The sequence below is a fragment of the Mchenga conophoros genome, linkage group LG2, assembly GCF_057382185.1.
Source record: "Mchenga conophoros isolate Kocher_MC1m ecotype Shallow Benthic linkage group LG2, M_conophoros_male_GT1.1, whole genome shotgun sequence".
NCBI lineage: Eukaryota > Metazoa > Chordata > Actinopteri > Cichliformes > Cichlidae > Mchenga > Mchenga conophoros.
In genome coordinates, this window is record NC_140527.1 from 39014924 (window position 1) to 39032584 (window position 17661).

A 17661-nucleotide genomic window follows, 5' to 3' on the forward strand; every position below is an offset into this window, starting at 1 on the left:
AATTATCCTAATTTATCTTATACTGGGTTTCAGTTCATTCTCGTAATCTATACTCTGTTGGAAACAGCCTTTGCCTTTAGAATCAGCCTTTCTTTAACCCAAGGTTTGAATCACAGGTGGGTGGGGCTTATGTGCTCACGAAGCTATGTGTCTAAATTGATAATAGGGATGAGATTAAGGATTAAGAATTATATAAAGTGTCGATTTTCCACAGAAGTATAACTCTCACATTAGTTTTAAGTTCACAGGAATTATTCAAATCAAATCAAACCAAATCAAATCACTTTTATTGTCACATCACATGTGCAGGCACACTGGCACAGCACATGCGAGTGAAATTCTTGTGTGCGAGCCCCACAAGCAACAGAGATGTGCAAACACAACAACACAAACGAGCAAAATACAAGAATGGCCAACCTGAAACTAATAAATATATGTACATATGCAAACATTATTGGGATGTAAAAAAAAAAATTAAAAATTACACTTTCCCACTAATAATGGATTGGATTTATATAGCGCTTACAATGCCACTATTCATTCACTCTCACATTCTCACACTGGTGGAGGCAGCTACAGGTGTAGCCACAGCTGCCCTGGGGCAGACTGACAGAAGCGAGGCTGTCATATCGCGCCATCGGCCCCACTACGAACCATCAAGTGTCCTGCTCCAATTTTTAACTCCACGCTCAGTCCAAATCCCACTCTTTATTCAAGACATTGGCTGCTTTTTTAACTTAATATCAGTTCAGTCTTTGTACCTGACCACTCAGAGCAATGCTTTTTAAAAGCATAAAACTGTAACTAAAGACATGAATCAGTGGTGTGTCTACACATAACAGACGACTTACTAAAGAAGCAATTTTAAATTGTATCCTTGGACAATTTGTTTACTAGCAATCTGTTGGAAATTAGCAGAATCTATGAAAAATATAACAGCTTGACAGGCATTAAATTGTATTCTGCCACCCTCCCAAAAAGCTATAAGTCAAAAAACTTGATCTGAAATTCATGTTCTTAGAAAAAAAGGAGAAAAAAATCTAGCAAAATCTAGGGTCCTTTGTCCCTCTGTGGGGGGAAACTCCCACTAGGTTTAAATCTGGGACTCCCCACCATTTGGACTTAGAGCTGAAGAAGCTTCTCGGATGAGAGGTGAAACGTCTTCAAGCAACTTAAACGGACGCTTTTCTTTGCAAGCTCCTTTGACTAGCAAATACTTGAGAAATAATTTAAGATGTGCATCTGACCTTCAGTTGATCCATCTACTGTTCGTGAAGTGTCATCAGAACTTGTTGTAATGCAGAGGTGCCTGTCAAGAAGCTATTCTTAAGGGAGGCAAATGGGGAGAAAACACTGAGGTTTGCCAAATTACACAAGAACTGGGCTGGAAATCAGCAGTGACAGGTGGAGGCTCTGTAGAGGCTCTGTCATGGTTTGGGGGCTGCACATCAGCCGGTGATGTTGGAGATCTTGTCAAAATTGATGGAATTATGAACCAAGAAAAGTACCATCAGATGGTATCCATCATGTAATACCATCTGGCAATGGCTTCCTTTCTCAGCTTTTCTGACAATGACCCAAACACATTTCTAGCGCACGGAAAGCGGACGTGGACAGAAAAACGCCCAATGCAACACCATCAGTCATGACTCCCCCAGAGCGCAGACCTCAGCATTATTGAAGCAGTGAGGGATCCTCTTGACAGAACAGAAGGCAGCAAATCTAAAGAAGAGTCTCCTTCAGGAATAACTATCCCTGATGACTACCATAAAGACATTTAAATAAAACTTAAATAAATGTCTGTTTCCCATTTTCCAGGCAAGACCTGCAAAGTCTTGCTGTACACACAAGATTAATTAATTAACTTCACAAATCACTTCTTTTTCCATGTAGCATTTATTTAAAAACACAAATATGTGTCACTGTATATCTAAACATTCACTTTTCACTGTACATTTTTTTCATTTCTAAAGAGTACATCTTCTTAGCATGATCAGAATTTACAGTGATGCCTTGTGATGATTTCTAATCATTGAAAGCTGCTTTGAAATGGAGCAGGGATAGCTTTTCATATACAAATACACATTTTACACATATGATGGCTGTTTAGTTGTGACCACCTAAACAAATCTGGTAGTATCTCAGACACACAAACTAAAGAACAGGTTGCTGTGCATCAAACTCATTCTCCAATTCAAACCGCTGTTCTAGACAGTCGAAGAGAAATCTAATCAAAACGTATATTTTTAGCTTAGCTGATGCTCAACTTGATACTCAGAACCTCTTCAGTCATATTCATCTAATGTCATTAACACTTTACCAAAGGAGCATCTAACAAAATTACATGAACTCTAATCATAAATATAAAACTACATTTTTGAAATGGATAATATAATCTACAAGGAACACCTGAAGAAGAGACGCTGTTTAAACAGATGGAAATCATTTGTATGTTTGTTTTGTGGAAAATGTAAATCCTAATTTACGACTAAAATTTAAATATGTCTATGCAAAAATAACACAACATACGGTAGTTCACATCACATTACTGCTAGTGGAGGCCCTTACTTGGCAAAAACAAAGCAGAGATTCATTTCACTCCACTCGCTAAAACATTTTCTACACCTACTTCCCCTCTCTTCAACTGATGAGCACCACAGGCATAAAAAGAAAATCAGAAAATCACATTTGCTTTCATCTTCCCGTTTATGTCCCGTGAACATCCACCCTGCAGTCGTAGTTACAGCCACAGATTAAACAGGGGTTACTGTTTAAACAAACGTCTCTAACAGCAATGGTAGAAGAAAATATGCTCATGTATAAAAATATTCTCAACTAGCAGACTGAAAAACCAGCTTTGTACTAACATAGAGCTAGTAATCGATGTAAGAGTCATTTTTAAATATAAATCTAAGATGAAATGAAAGAATAGCTGCGTGTAAACTTGGAAAAAAAGAAAAGTGAGGTCCCGTATCCTTTTTGGTGAACCACCAATGAAATTATTCGTGCTAAATATCTGAACTACAGACCAAGGCCTCGAAACCGCACGGTCTGTTCTCCTCACCCACAAAGAAACACTTTTCATCCAGTCATCAAAAAAATCTGGAAAGAGTAACACTGTAAACAAGCTTTGTGTGTGTTTATGTGTGTTTGTGTGTTTCGGAGGGGATCACTGCACCACACACATGGAGCTGCGAGGGGGGTTGACTGTCCTGGCTACAGTGTCCTGACTGTAGTTCACAATGTCCGCCTTCACCACGCGCTGAAAAAGATGGAAAGGTGTCTTTTTAGTTTGAAAGCTGCAACAAGAATTCCTTTGAAATACCAGAAACCTCCAGTTAGGCCACAGATTAAATTAAGCCTCGCCTATTAGAGTTAAACTGCTGAAAAGTGCGATAAACGACACTGTGAATGAGATCTTGAGAAACAGAAGTGTTTGCTTTCATGCAGCTTTGAATGAAAAGACTGATACGACTCTTATGTCTTGACTATAAATTCAAAGCCACAGCCAGCAGCAGACTAGCTTAATTTAGCCCAAAAACCATTATCAGGAGAAACATCTAATTTTAAAAACTCTGTATGTCCGTCTAAGCCATAGGTGTCAAACTCTGGCCCGTGGGCCAAATTTGGCCCGCAGCCTAATTACACTTGGCCCGCGAAGCCATACCAAATTACTATCAGAGCTGGCCTACTGGTATTACACAGATAAAATTTATATTGTTTAGTATTAAGCTTTGCTTGTTCCATATTCAGTTTTTCAGCAAAACGTGTTTGAGTCCATAAGAAGAGATTCATTCTTAAATCTGGAGGAATAAATATATTTCTTTAATTCATATTTTTATTAAGGTTTCAAAAGCAGGCATTCACAGTATGTACATCATGTAAGCATTCTTCATACTTAGGTTATCTGCCTTAAATACTGAAATAGTATTTTAATTTACATCCAAGTCATAAGGGAAGAATACTTACAACGATAGAAGTAATTGAAACCATCACATGGAATAAATATATTTCAATAAATATTAACGTTAGCCCGCGACTTGGTTCCAGTTTTGAATTTTGGCCCAATGTGTATCTGAGTTTGACACCCCTGGAGCGGTCCCATTACTGGCGGCAGGGTCATGCACAGACATACAGTGGGGCAAAAAAGTATTTAGTCAGCCACCGATTGTGCAAGTTCCCCCACCTAAAGTGATGACAGAGGTCAGTAATTTGCACCAGAGGTACACTTCAACTGTGAGAGACAGAATGTGAAAAAAAAATCCATGAATCCACATGGTAGGATTTGTAAAGAATTTATTCGTAAATCAGGGTGGAAAATAAGTATTTGGTCAATAACAAAAATACAACTCAATACTTTGTAACATAACCTTTGTTGGCAATAACAGAGGTCAAACGTTTACTATAGGTCTTTACCAGGTTTGCACACACAGTAGCTGGTATTTTGGCCCATTCCTCCATGCAGATCTTCTCGAGAGCAGTGATGTTTTGGGGCTGTCGCCGAGCAACACGGACTTTCAACTCCCGCCACAGATTTTCTATGGGGTTGAGGTCTGGAGACTGGCTAGGCCACTCCAGGACTTTCAAATGCTTCTTACGGAGCCACTCCTTTGTTGCCCGGGCGGTGTGTTTTGGATCATTGTCATGTTGGAAGAACCAGCCTCGTTTCATCTTCAAAGTTCTCACTGATGGAAGGAGGTTTTGGCTCAAAATCTCACGATACATGGCCCCATTCATTCTGTCCTTAACACGGATCAGTCGTCCTGTCCCCTTGGCAGAAAAACAGCCCCATAGCATGATGTTTCCACCCCCATGCTTCACAGTAGGTATGGTGTTCTTGGGATGCAACTCAGTATTCTTCTTCCTCCAAACACGACGAGTTGAGTTTATACCAAAAAGTTCTACTTTGGTTTCATCTGACCACATGACATTCTCCCAATCCTCTGCTGTATCATCCATGTGCTCTCTGGCAAACTTCAGACGGGCCTGGACATGCACTGGCTTCAGCAGCGGAACACGTCTGGCACTGCGGGATTTGATTCCCTGCCGTCGTAGTGTGTTACTGATGGTGACCTTTGTTACTTTGGTCCCAGCTCTCTGCAGGTCATTCACCAGGTCCCCCCGTGTGGTTCTGGGATCTTTGCTCACCGTTCTCATGATCATTTTGACCCCACGGGATGAGATCTTGTGTGGAGCCCCAGATCGAGGGAGATTATCAGTGGTCTTGTATGTCTTCCATTTTCTGATGATTGCTCCCACAGTTGATTTTTTCACACCAAGCTGCTTGCCTATTGTAGATTCACTCTTCCCAGTCTGGTGCAGGTCTACAATACTTTTCCTGGTGTCCTTCGAAAGCTCTTTGGTCTTGGCCATGGCGGAGTTTGGAGTCTGACTGTTTGAGGCTGTGGACAGGTGTCTTTTATACAGATGATGAGTTCAAACAGGTGCCATTCATACAGGTAACGAGTGGGGGACAGAAAAGCTTCTTACAGAAGACGTTACAGGTCTGTGAGAGCCAGAGATTTTCCTTGTTTGAGGTGACCAAATACTTATTTTCCACCCTGATTTAAGAATAAATTCTTTACAAATCCTACCATGTGGATTCATGGATTTTTTTTTTTCACATTCTGTCTCTCACAGTTGAAGTGTACCTCTGGTGCAAATTACTGACCTCTGTCATCATTTTAAGTGGGGGAACTTGCACAATCGGTGGCTGACTAAATACTTTTTTGCCCCACTGTAAGTTGTAAGGACCTTCTCATCTAGATGGCTGACTGAGATATCTCCCAAATTGTTTCTTTAACATTTCTTGACATGGGCTCAAAGTCCATGCTATGACTGAAGACATTGGTCAAAATGTTTGTGCACCCACGCCCTGAATCTGACAGGAAGCAGATGAAGGTCAGAATGGAGTCATATCTGTTTCATGGTTTTGAGGTTTTTCTCATTACATCACACACGGACAAAAACACACATAGCTTAGAATCCCAAAGTGGACTAAAAAAATAACACTACTACAGAGGACATGTATTTTTATTTGATTCACTACTTTGTAAATTTAAACTCTGAACCAAAACATAACCTCTATTACTAATAGTTGCTACAACTACAAATCTACGGGGATATATCTGTGTAACTGTAGAGACATACTTCCGGCTACTGAATCAAACATATTTTGCTTTGCTGGGCGTTCTCTTGACTAATTGGACCTTCATCCTGTGGGTAGTCCACCAGCTCAGCCTTCACAATCCTCTGAGCAGGTTCAGTGTATCGAGCAGTAGATGAGTGGAAGACAGGAAAAAGAATAGAAAAACAAAACAAAACAGAAAAACAGACAGTTATAAAATCATGAGAGAGCACACGTATGATGAGAGTTAAAAGCGACATTGAGCAAAGTAATGAGTGAATGAGAAAGAATAAATCAGGGAGTGCTAGAGATGAGGAAGAAAAGGAGTGTAGACAGCACACAGAGCTAAGCCAGTTTTCTAATTAAACACACGCTAAAACACACAAAGGAAAAAACCTTAGAACACTGAAAATCTAGTCTTTCATTATTGAGATCGATGCCATGTCAGTACACTTCATCCTAGTTTATGTCTGATGAGACATTTTAAATTGCTGGTTTGTCCAAACCCTAAAAATAATTCATTTATTCAATAGAAAAGGGCAGCTGGACCCTATGGTGATTAACCACCTTCGAGGAGCCCACATGGCTGAATACCAGGCCCTGGTTGGCTGCCTGATTAACGAGCTGCTGAAACCTGGTGTTGGAGTCGGTGAGTGATCCGTAACTTCGCTATCTGATCTTACAGACAGAGGACCATGACGGAGAAGCCTGCCAGGCAGATATAATACTGTCGGGGGTTGTGACCCTCATGTTCAGCTCTCTAAACCTGACAGCTGATAACGACACTTTGCTCGCCCATGGCTACACCCAGAGGCATGACCTGCTGAAAGCCTTCTCTCTGCACCAATTTCCATTTACAACACTGGTCTTTATGAAAATTTATGAACTGTTTCTTGCGTTTTGTTTTTGCTTTGACCAAGTAAAACACATTCCTCCACACCAACCTGCAGAAATCGACAAACACTTTGGACTACTGCGCTGACAAAACATCTGAAAATACCAGCTATGAGAAATTCTGAGCAAACCAACAGACTGAGAAAATAATTATTTGATTAGATTCTTAATTCTTAGATTATTCATAATCAATCAGAACCTCAGATCACAACACATACAGTATCCACTAGATATGTAAATTTCTGGAATGTACCTTTAACTCAGTGGTTTTATAGGAAGTTTAATAAATGTTAAGTAGTTTCTTTTGCTTATACAATATATGTTTTCTTCCCTGTAGAGCTGTGCTGTGTTTTGTGTTTCTGACAACTACTCATCCCTTCTTTATGAGTGGACAGTGGATCTAGCCACCCACCCAGCTTGATTAGCCTGGATTAAAGCACTTTGCTTTACTGACAGAACTATGAAGGGAGGGGGTTAAATGCAAAAGCAGATGGACAGCTACATTAGTCTGTGGTCATTTTCACTTAGTCAGAAGCGGTGTTGGCTGATTGGAGCAGAGCTTGAGAATTTGGCCACTCTTTCACCTACAAGCTCTCCCTTCTCTGGGGTCCTGACCTCTCTGTAGCCCCTCAGGCTCATCAACCACTAGCCAGCCAGTGTGGCTCCAGCCGGTCATATCACACTCAGGATTAATGCCTCTGGGGGAGGTGACCTTGTAAATCCTACAGCTGCCACTATTGGGCATCATGGACTGGCTGGCAAGCCGAGGCTCCGTTTTGTCAAAAAAAACAAAAACAGTGGGAGATAAAACTAATAAATCAGCCAGCCACTCCTAACCTTCTCACCCCAACAACTGCCTACCTTTAACCTCTGACTTCACGCATTAATGTGGTCAATGTGGGTCTATTTACAGATGGGCAGTGTCAGTGGCAGGTATACCATCACAGGAGGCAGACGTAGCAAAATCATGTTTACACAGCAAAAAGTCCTATACAGTGTGTGGTGACCTCCATTGACCTAACGCACTCCCCGTGACCTCGCTTAAGTTCAGGCATAACATTGCACATAGGTGACTGGTGAAGTACTGATGAGACTAAGAGCAAATTATCCATATACGATTAGAAGAACGTTGCATACACAACCTTGATGCTAAACCTTGATGCTGTCACGGCTCACCTGTGACTGCTCTAGCTCTGCTTTGTTTAGTTTTACACCCAGAATCTCAGCAGCCAATCTCTGAAAACAAAGGTACACCTGGAATAAGAAATTCAGAGAAAAATAACACAAGGTGAATCCAATGAAAGCCACTTCCAATTTATTTTCTGACCTACTGAAAATTGGCTGGTACTAACCGAGTCCCCTGTCTTGGCCGATACGAACTGACTGATGAGGCCGTTCTCTTGGCAGAAGCGCTGGTGTTTATCAGACTTCACTGTCCTCATGTGCTCCAGGTCGACTGTGGACAAAACACAGCGAAGACGTGAGAAAAATTACAAGAGACAGACAGATGGATTTATGCGATGGTTACACAGCACTCTCACAGGTTTAACTGTTAAATATCAGAGCATAAACAAAAAAGATAACTGTTTACACTTGCGTTAAGATAGAAGAGGTCTGCCTAGTGTATGAGGATGGCACGCATAGAGGCATGTAAAAACAAAGCGTAATTCAATTGTTATGTTGCTTTCAAAACCCAGCTGCATAGACTGATCGTCGTTAGCTTTCAATTTATGGATGGAGTCATTGAGAGTGGAAATGATCTCCTTCCATTCCCAGCTGGTATTGAAGCTGGATGCGGCACATTCCTCAGCGTTAAGCCGAGTACAGTTGCACCCTGAAGCCACAAACCTGTATTTGACCCGAAACAGACAAACCAGCCCAGCTGTGGAGAAATACTTAAGAAACAATACATGAATGACCAAAGACTTGAGGCTACAATCACAGTGAGAGTGTAGACAGAGAAAGACGTTTGACTTATGAGCGCACCGGGATGTTAAGGTGGGTGCAAGGGCCCGAGATCTGGGACTGTCACCTACACAGTGATTTACTGTGAGCACACAATGACAGCACCTTCCTTTTTTTCACTATTGTAGTGATGTCCCTGTCCATTCGACTCCTGTATAGTGATACTGGGCGCTTTGCTTCTCTCCTTCCTCACTATGGGGTCATGCTGGGGTCGATAAGGAAGGTCACCCAGGGGTCTTGTTGCTGAAAACATTATCTTGGTTCTTTATTTCTGGCTTTGTGCAGGAAGGTGGCCACGCCCGGTATCTGGTGCATGCATGTCTATGTTAGCTGGAAGAGGTCAGGCTACTGTACGGTTTTGCATTTCTCTCACCCCCCCTCGAGTTTTAGTCTTTGTGTGAGGCTTCATTGAAGTTGTCAGGATTTACCCTGTTCTCATGCCCCTTAGTGTGCATGTGTGTGTCTGTGTGTGACAGGGAAGAAGGGAGGTGTGGATAAAGCCAGAAGCAGAGAGAGAGAGGGAAATGTAAACACTGCACTAATCCTGTATTATTAATATCTGAGCCTCATGGCATATGACCTAAAAATGCTAAAGGCCAAAAAAATACATTTAGAAAGAATCATTTTAGGCTAACAGGAATATTAGCATCGTCATAAGTGACATATAAACACAAACCTTTCTGGGCAAGGGCAGACTCTTTTACAGCTACTCAATGTCCAGGGCAGACTGTCATGTCTCTCCCTGTACATAAACAGAGCTGTCTCATAGGCGTCAGCAGGTTATTAATTCCAGTCATTTACAGCCAAGGTACCCAGCATGCTACTAGAAGTAAACACTACTAATCCTTTGGATCCTGCACACTTGGGAGAGGCTATCAATCATGTGTCACAGTCAGATTAACCAACATTAACACAGTGGCTCAGAAGCTGTGGAAGACACGTTACTGTTAAGTAAAGAAAAAGGTGTGCAAATTTGGGAGGCTTCTTAATTTGGCCTGTGGGTGTGCGCGTCAAGCCAATGTGAAAACTGGAAGTGAGTAGCTGCTAAGAAAATTCAGAAAACAGCACAGACGCATGTCTGGAAACTTCAGGTTTGCTTACATGCAAATTAAAATTTCTGACAAAGCACCAAAAGACTAATCTGTAAAGTATTAGAATTGTCATTAATGTGGAAACACAAATAAAGGCACTTCATGTCTTTTGAAGCCAAATGATTGTATCTTAAGTGCCAGAAATCTATTGTGAAGTGCCAGTTAAAGTGTACAGGCAGCAGATTTACTACTTACAACCTAATGTCTGCCTGGGCTGCTTGGGCACATTAGCATGAATGGTGTGTATGTGTAAGTTTGGTGATGGAGTTTTTATTATGAATGAATGATGAATTTTTATGAATTATTATGTCTATTTTTTATGCTTAAGGACAACAGATGGAAATTAGCCCTTGGCTATAATCTGGTATGTTTACATTCATGTAATTTTTTTTACATTTATGTTCATTAACATGCACTGTCCTAAATAAAATAAATAAATAAACAGCATGAGCACTGCATTTTGTCTAACTATTGTAGAATTGTAGATGTTTTTATATTTTTATCTGAAAATAACTCTTTAAGACGTTTTTTCAATAACTTTTAGATATTTAGATTAATAAATGTTTAAATTTAGATATCAAATTTAGATAAAAACACATGCTGCAATTATTCCATTTTGTTTGACTAACACCAGTGAGATCAGTCACTGTAGCTCTGAAAGCAAAATGGTACGCCTTTTGGTTTTAGAATATGATTGGAGCTGCTAAACAGTTTGGCTCCACCATTGTTGTACTTTTTGATTTATAATTCGCTTGGTTTTTTTAAATGTTGGCCATGTTAGCACCTGTACCCTTTTATTACTCTCTACCAGGGGTGGGTAACTCCTCGAGGTCCGGTGTCCTGCAGGTTTTAGATCTCACCCTGGGTCAACACACCTGAATCACATGATTAGTTCGTTACCAGGCCTCTGGAGAACTTCAGGACATGTTGAGGAGCTAATTTAGCCTTTTTTTTTTTTCTTTTTTTTTTTGTGTCCCGTTTGTTCTGACACAAGCTGTTGGGGAGTTATATAATATTTTTAACCAGTTTATGAAAGAGGGTCCAAAACCAAATTTATGTAAAGTTGCAAATAGAAATTTCCAGTTAACTCTGTCAAATGCTTTTTCTGCATCTAGAGATAATATTATGGTTTCGATGTTTTTATTGTATGAGTAGTCTATTAAATTAAGTAATCTACGAGTGTTTGTTGAGGAGTGCTGACCTTTTATGAAACCAGTTTGGTCAGGATGAATTAAGAGGGGGGTTATTTTCTCTAATCTCTTAGAGAGAGCTTTACAGATTATTTTAAGATCTACATTAATAAGGGATATTGGACGATAGCTTGAAGGAAATACAGGGTCTTTGCCTGGTTTTTGTAAGAGACTGATATTTGCAGAGTTCATATTTGGTGGTAGTCTACCATTTTCTTTGATTTCCTGCAACATCCTGTGAAAAACTGGTGCCAGAATTGTCCAGAATTCTTTGTAAAAATCTGTTGGAAAACCGTCTGGACCAGGAGCATTATTATTGGGCATATGTCTGTGAAGGTTCTCAGTCATCCAGGTCATCGTAGTCAAAGGAGCTTGCAAAGAAAACTGGACTTCTTTAAGTTACTTGAAGACGTTTCACCTCTCATCCGAGAAGCTTCTTCAGTTCTAAGGTCAAATGGTGGAGAGTCCCAGATATAAACCTAGTGGGAGTGACCCCCCACAGAGGGACAAAAGGACCCCCTGATGATCCTCTAATCGCCTGAGCCAAGGTGTGAAACTGGGCGTGGGTCCCAATCAGCCAGGGTTTCGGGTGTGTTCATTGTGAAACCTGGCCCCACCTTATCATGTGAATTCCTGAGGTCAGATGGCCCAGGATGTGAGTGGGCGTTAAGGCGTCTGGGAAGGATCTCAAAACTGGATTATAGATGGCAGAGAGTTGGTGTCGTAAACCCCGCCTCTGTTCAAAGATGGTCACTCACAGTGGACATAGATGGCTTCTTTCACTCCTCTTTCAAACCATCTGTCCTCTCTGTCCAAAATGTGAACATTGGCATCCTCGAAAGAGTGACCTTTGACCTTTAGATGCAGATGGACTGCTGAGTCTTGTCCTGTGGAGGTGGCTCTTCTGTGTTGTGCCATGCGCTTGTGAAGTGGCTGTTTGGTCTCTCCAATGTAGAGGTCTGGGCATTCCTCGCTGCACTGTACAGCAAACACCACATTGTTATGTCTGTGTTTTGGCGTTTTTTGTCTTTCGGGTGAACCAGTTTGTGTCTGAGCGTGTTGCTGGGTCTGAAATACACCGGGATGTCGTGCTTGGAGAAAACTCTCCTGAGTTTTTCTGATACACCGGCTACATAGGGGATGACAATGTTGTTGCGTCTGTCCTTCTTATCCTCCCTCGCTGGTGTCTGGTCTTCTTTTCTGTGCCTCTTTGCTGACTTTAAGAACGCCCATTTAGGATAGCCGCACGTTTTGAGTGCTTCCTTTACATGTGTGTGTTCCTTCTTTTTTCCTTCAGGCTTAGAGGGAACATGTTCTGCCCGGTGGTGTAGGGTCCTGATTACTCCAGGTTTGTGTTCCAAAGGGTGATGGGAGTCAAAGAGGAGGTACTGGCACAACACAGAAGAGCCACCTCCACAGGACAAGACTCAGCAGTCCATCTGCATCTTAAGGATAAAGGACACTCTTTCGAGGATGCCAATGTTCACATTTTGGACAGAGAGGACAGATGGTTTGAAAGAGGAGTGAAAGAAGCCATCTATGTCCACTGTGAGCGACCATCTTTGAACAGAGGCGGGGTTTACGACACCAACTCTCTGCCATCTATAATCCAGTTTTGAGATCCTTCCCAGACGCCTTAACCCCCACTCACACCCTGGGCCATCTGACCTCAGGAATTCGCATGATAAGGTGGGGCCAGGTTTCACAATGAGCTCACCCGAAACTCTGGCTGATTGGGACCCACGCCCAGTTTCACACCTTGGTTCAGGCGATTAGAGGATCATCAGGGGGTCCTTTTGTCCCTCTGTGGGGGGAAACTCCCACTAGGTTTATATCTGGGACTCTCCACCGTTTGACCTTAGAACTGAAGAAGCTTCTCGGATGAGAGGTGAAACGTCTTCAAGTAACTTAAAGAAGTCCAGACGCTTTTCTTTGCAAGCTCCTTTGATTATTGGGCATACTTATCAAAGCTTCCTGGAGTTCACCTGGCGTCAGTGGTGAATCCAGTGCCATTGCTTGGGTGTCTAATAATTTTGGAAGAGTTATGTTGTCGAGAAATTGATCAATTTCGTTTTTAGATGGGTTTATTTGTGGTGTATATAAAGTTTCATAGAAATCCCAAAAAATTTTGTTTATTTTTTTAGGATCGTATATTGTATTCCCAGATAAATCTTTAACAGCACATATAGTTGTTTTTTCCTTATTGATTTTTAACTGGTTAGCAAGTGGTAATATTAACATAATATACATTATGATAGATAAGCAAACAAGGTAACCCTAAATTCTGTATATGGTAGTAGTGGTTCATGGCTCCTTTAAGTCACAAAATAATACTGTAGGGTAAAGGACCCACTTTCCCACACAAAATAATTTTTCAGCATCTGTCTGTGTAGACTGAATACAAGACTAATCCCACAGTTTTAGTGTTTTGCTCCATTTTTCTCCCTAATGTACCCATTTCTACTTATCAGGTCAAAAGAATCTTTCTCCAATGATCTGGTTTACCTCTGTTTCTGTCAAACTGTACATCAGCTTAACAACCCCGAGGAAGTGACTGCAAACACGAAATAAACTGTTTAGGCCTCCGAGAGCATAGAGATAGCGAGTGGATCATTACTCGTCAAGAGCGATGGCTCTCCCTCGCTGTGGTCACCATCAGTGTTTATTTAAAAGGTCTGCCTGTCATTGGGGTGAATTACAAGACAACAGTTAGAGATTAATATCTGGGGGATAAATTAGGCTTTTACCGTAAATAATTGGTTTGTTATTGCAGTGACCTATTAAATGGGAACACAACCAAATGAGAAGAAAATATGGATGTTCCCCTCCACAATTTAGTGTCTATGTGGATGTCAGCTTTCCTCCTTCATGGAAAGAATCCACTCACTGGCAGACCTGATCATCCTGAAACCAGACAGGCTTGGCGGGGTTTTTTATGTCACTTAAAAACTTGAAATTAGTAAGGAGGTTGGATTTTGTTTGGATGGATCTGCCCAGAGAATGCTTTTAAAGGAGTACCATTTGCTCTGTCACCTTCCCTGAAAGGACAATCACACATTAACTGCCAATGAAACGAAGAAACTGAAAAGCCATTAGTGATGAATCAATATCGTCTTTACTGCTTTGAGTGACTTAAAACTAGAGTTTGTTTTTAGCACAGACCGCAGCTCTACTGGCACACTTGCACTTTCACATACACTGCTTACAACATCCCCATGGCTGGGACTGGAGCCAGGCTGAGATCTCGAAGCTTATCCAGCAGATCATCGTGGCAGTTGGCTATTGAATAATGGCTTGCTGTAGCAGTGTCTGGTGGTTCTTTCTGCATTGAATTATAAGTACCCTTTGAGTCAGTAATAAAGCACAAATAGGTGTATTGTGAAAATGTTGTGAAGTCATGTTGAAGAAAACACAGCAACCTGCTGTAGCAGAGCATTTTGTACACACTGCTCCAATAACAACCGAACAAGATCAAATTCAGTAAAAGACTCAAAAGCATGATACCAATAATCATGTAAACATAATTTGTGCAACTTTTGAAGGAAGAAATAATATGCTCATCTACCTAAAGGCATAACCCCCTTCTTACTTATAACAGTGGAGCTAATTTATAAGAAAAGTATATTTTGTAGTAATACAGCAAGATGATCTAAAGACTTTCTGCCACTGAATTCTATACAACTGCAAGTCTTTTTAAAAATAGAAAGACAATGATCAACCAGCCAGGGGCTTGTACTGGCTGATTTTCAGTGTGTTCAGCACACACTGGCCGTCCAGTCTCACATATTACCTCAGACGATTATAAGTCGGTCTGAGACACTTACATCACCTCCCCAGTTTGAAGAAAGTGACAAAGGGAAAATGGTAAAACTAAAACTAGCCAGAGCTTACAGCCACCCACAATCCACCAGCCACAGTATGGGCAGAGAAAAGACTGAAGCAGTAAGGAGAAAAATTATCAAGATGAGTGAAAAAGAAAAAAAGGGTCAATGTCCTGTTATCTGGTGATTATATAAACATACTGAAAAATGATGTAAGCAGCTGACATTTGTTTTGTTGTACAACTCTATTGCATCTTTGGTAAGGTAAATTATGTCTGCTGGTGGTTGCAGGTTAAGTGCCAGTAAACGTGGTTTGTATTCACTTGTTTAAGTGAAAAAAGATCCTGTAACTTGCTAAAGTTTAGGGAAAAATGAATAATTGCTTTTATTATAATTTTTTATTAGTTAATTTTTGTCTGTATATGCTGTCAGTTACCATCCTTTGAAAGAAAATCAGAACCAGAAATTATAATGAGCCAAGAAAATTACAATTAGTGCATCTCGTCGTCATCCCCTGTTCGCCTTTGCAAAGAATGCAGATTTAAGGTTTTCAATTAAACAGACCCACAAGCTACCTCCATCTTTCATATACGGTCTGGCTTCATTTGCAACAGCTTAAGTTATTAGCACAGTGTAGTCACATATTGCAAGACATTAGGTCAGTTTGATTGCTTTTTTGTCCCATAATAGTAAGTTTTGCCTGATAATTGTCACACATTATAATATGTGACTTTAGCTGGTTTAACATGATACTGTTAAGTACCAGATCTCCTTCAAAACAACTTTGGTAACTTCAACCACCCCAAGCAAAGTTTTTTCCTCTTTTAAACCATCACTTTGCCAATGAGAATACACACCAGACCACAAAGGTTACTGGGCAAGTACCTTCAAGAGACACTGTATGGTTATTGTCACTGTACCCAAATGTGAACAATGTGATAATTCAAGGAGGGATTCCTTGATTGTTGGAGTTCACCGACACATGCTGCCAAGGCAAAACAATCACCTAAAAGGTCTGTGTTGGCTAACCAGCCTGAAATCCTACACTACACTGTCTAATCCTCTCAGGCCTTTTTAAAACCACGCTGTGATAACAGAGACACCTACTTACTGTTTGCCTCAGCCGGCTGCTGGGGACCAATTGGAACAGTTTATCCAGCGAGAAACAGCCAGAGAATAAGCTTGGCATAACACAGTTAATTGGCGACGGCCTCGTTTTAAACCAAACACCAGTCGTGTGTTGGGGAGCATGAGGGCCGAATGTGTGAACTGTGAGTGCGTGTCTATGTATCTGTGTGTGGTAATAATGGCCAGGCATGCGTGTGTTTTCAGAGACTTGGGGCTCTGAGGGGTCATATCCCATTAAGTGAAAGTTACAGGACTGAGCCTAATCAACCCCAGGGGAGAACCTATTACTTCCAACATTACCTCACGCTATGGCTTTAAGACCCTGTTAAAAGGATTTGCCTCAGCTTACCCTCGCTGACCATGAATCGATTCAGACTGTATAGTGAGGGCAAGAAATATCAAACCGAGTCCAGACTTACAACTGTCTGGGCAAATTGTTCTCCATGCACCACTAACTTTAAAAACATCCCAAGACTACTCTGCAGTACTGACATTTAATAGGGTTTTGCTAGCCTCAACTGTTACTTTACCCTTAAAATGACAGAAGAGCAGTGCTGTTCTTATAGGTTTCTGGCATCCTCTGCATATGCACAACATCATTTTACTCAAACCCCTCAACAACATTTTCATATATGTTATTCTTTGTTAAGTACAGCAAAGGTTTGTTATTAAATTAAACTCTCTCAAGTAAAATTAAGCTTTGTACTGTACGCCTGTGTTGGCTGATCATGTGTACTGATCTGCTAACTTATTTGTCCATCTACCATCAGTTTACTTCTGCTTATCCAATTCAGGGTCCCAGTGGGAGTCGAGCCCATCCCACCTGTCATGGGGTGAGAGTTGGGGAACACTCTGGAAAGATCGCCATTTACGCTCGCATTTACACCTACGGCCAATTTGGAATCGCGAATTACCCAAACAAGTATGTCTTTGGGCTGTGGGAGAAACCTGGGGTACCCACATCTGAGCATTACACATGGCTTTTTACTCCTAACAACTTTTGTGAAACCTTTTTGCATTCTGCTTCTTGACTGCTTTGTTTTTAGGCCATCAGATATTCTTTTTTGGAGGACCCCACCTCTACATCGCCCCTGTGCTTATGGCTGCAAATTCAAACAATGCTCACTAGTGCCACCATTGGTCAAAACTTCCACTATCACACTTGCAGTCAAAAACACTCTAAAGCATATATTGCATATTCCACTACTTCCACTTAAAAAAGCCACAAAAAATAACAGAAACTTAAAGGACAGTTAAATATCACTACTAATATTAAACTGCAGGAGTCTGATAGGCGAACAGGTAAAGATTAATCGCACGAGGTATTTTATTTACCCATAAATTTTCTTGCACAAGATTGAGAAAAACGTTTACCAGTTTAAAAAGGTCAGTAAAAGTATAATAAATCATTCTGCGTGATGTTTGATTGAATTAGACACCGATTT

The 17661-nt window shown here is 41.0% G+C and overlaps 1 protein-coding gene across 2 annotated transcripts in view; it reads right to left on the reverse strand.

The window, feature by feature from the left end:
• Nucleotides 1-1877: 1877 nt before the first annotated feature.
• Nucleotides 1878-17661, reverse strand: part of rab28 (RAB28, member RAS oncogene family) — a 35551-nt gene continuing 19767 nt past the window's right edge. Inside the window, exons 5-8 of one of the 2 annotated variants that reach the window (XM_085245276.1) lie at nt 8374-8477; nt 8198-8275; nt 6151-6252; nt 1878-3262 (exon numbers count right to left, since the gene is read on the reverse strand). In XM_085245276.1, the coding sequence (XP_085101402.1) occupies nt 6157-6252; nt 8198-8275; nt 8374-8477 (278 nt within the window). In that variant the 3' untranslated portion in view covers nt 1878-3262; nt 6151-6156. The remainder of the gene's footprint in view (nt 3263-6150; nt 6253-8197; nt 8276-8373; nt 8478-17661) is intronic. The other variant, XM_085245288.1, reaches the window with a different exon arrangement.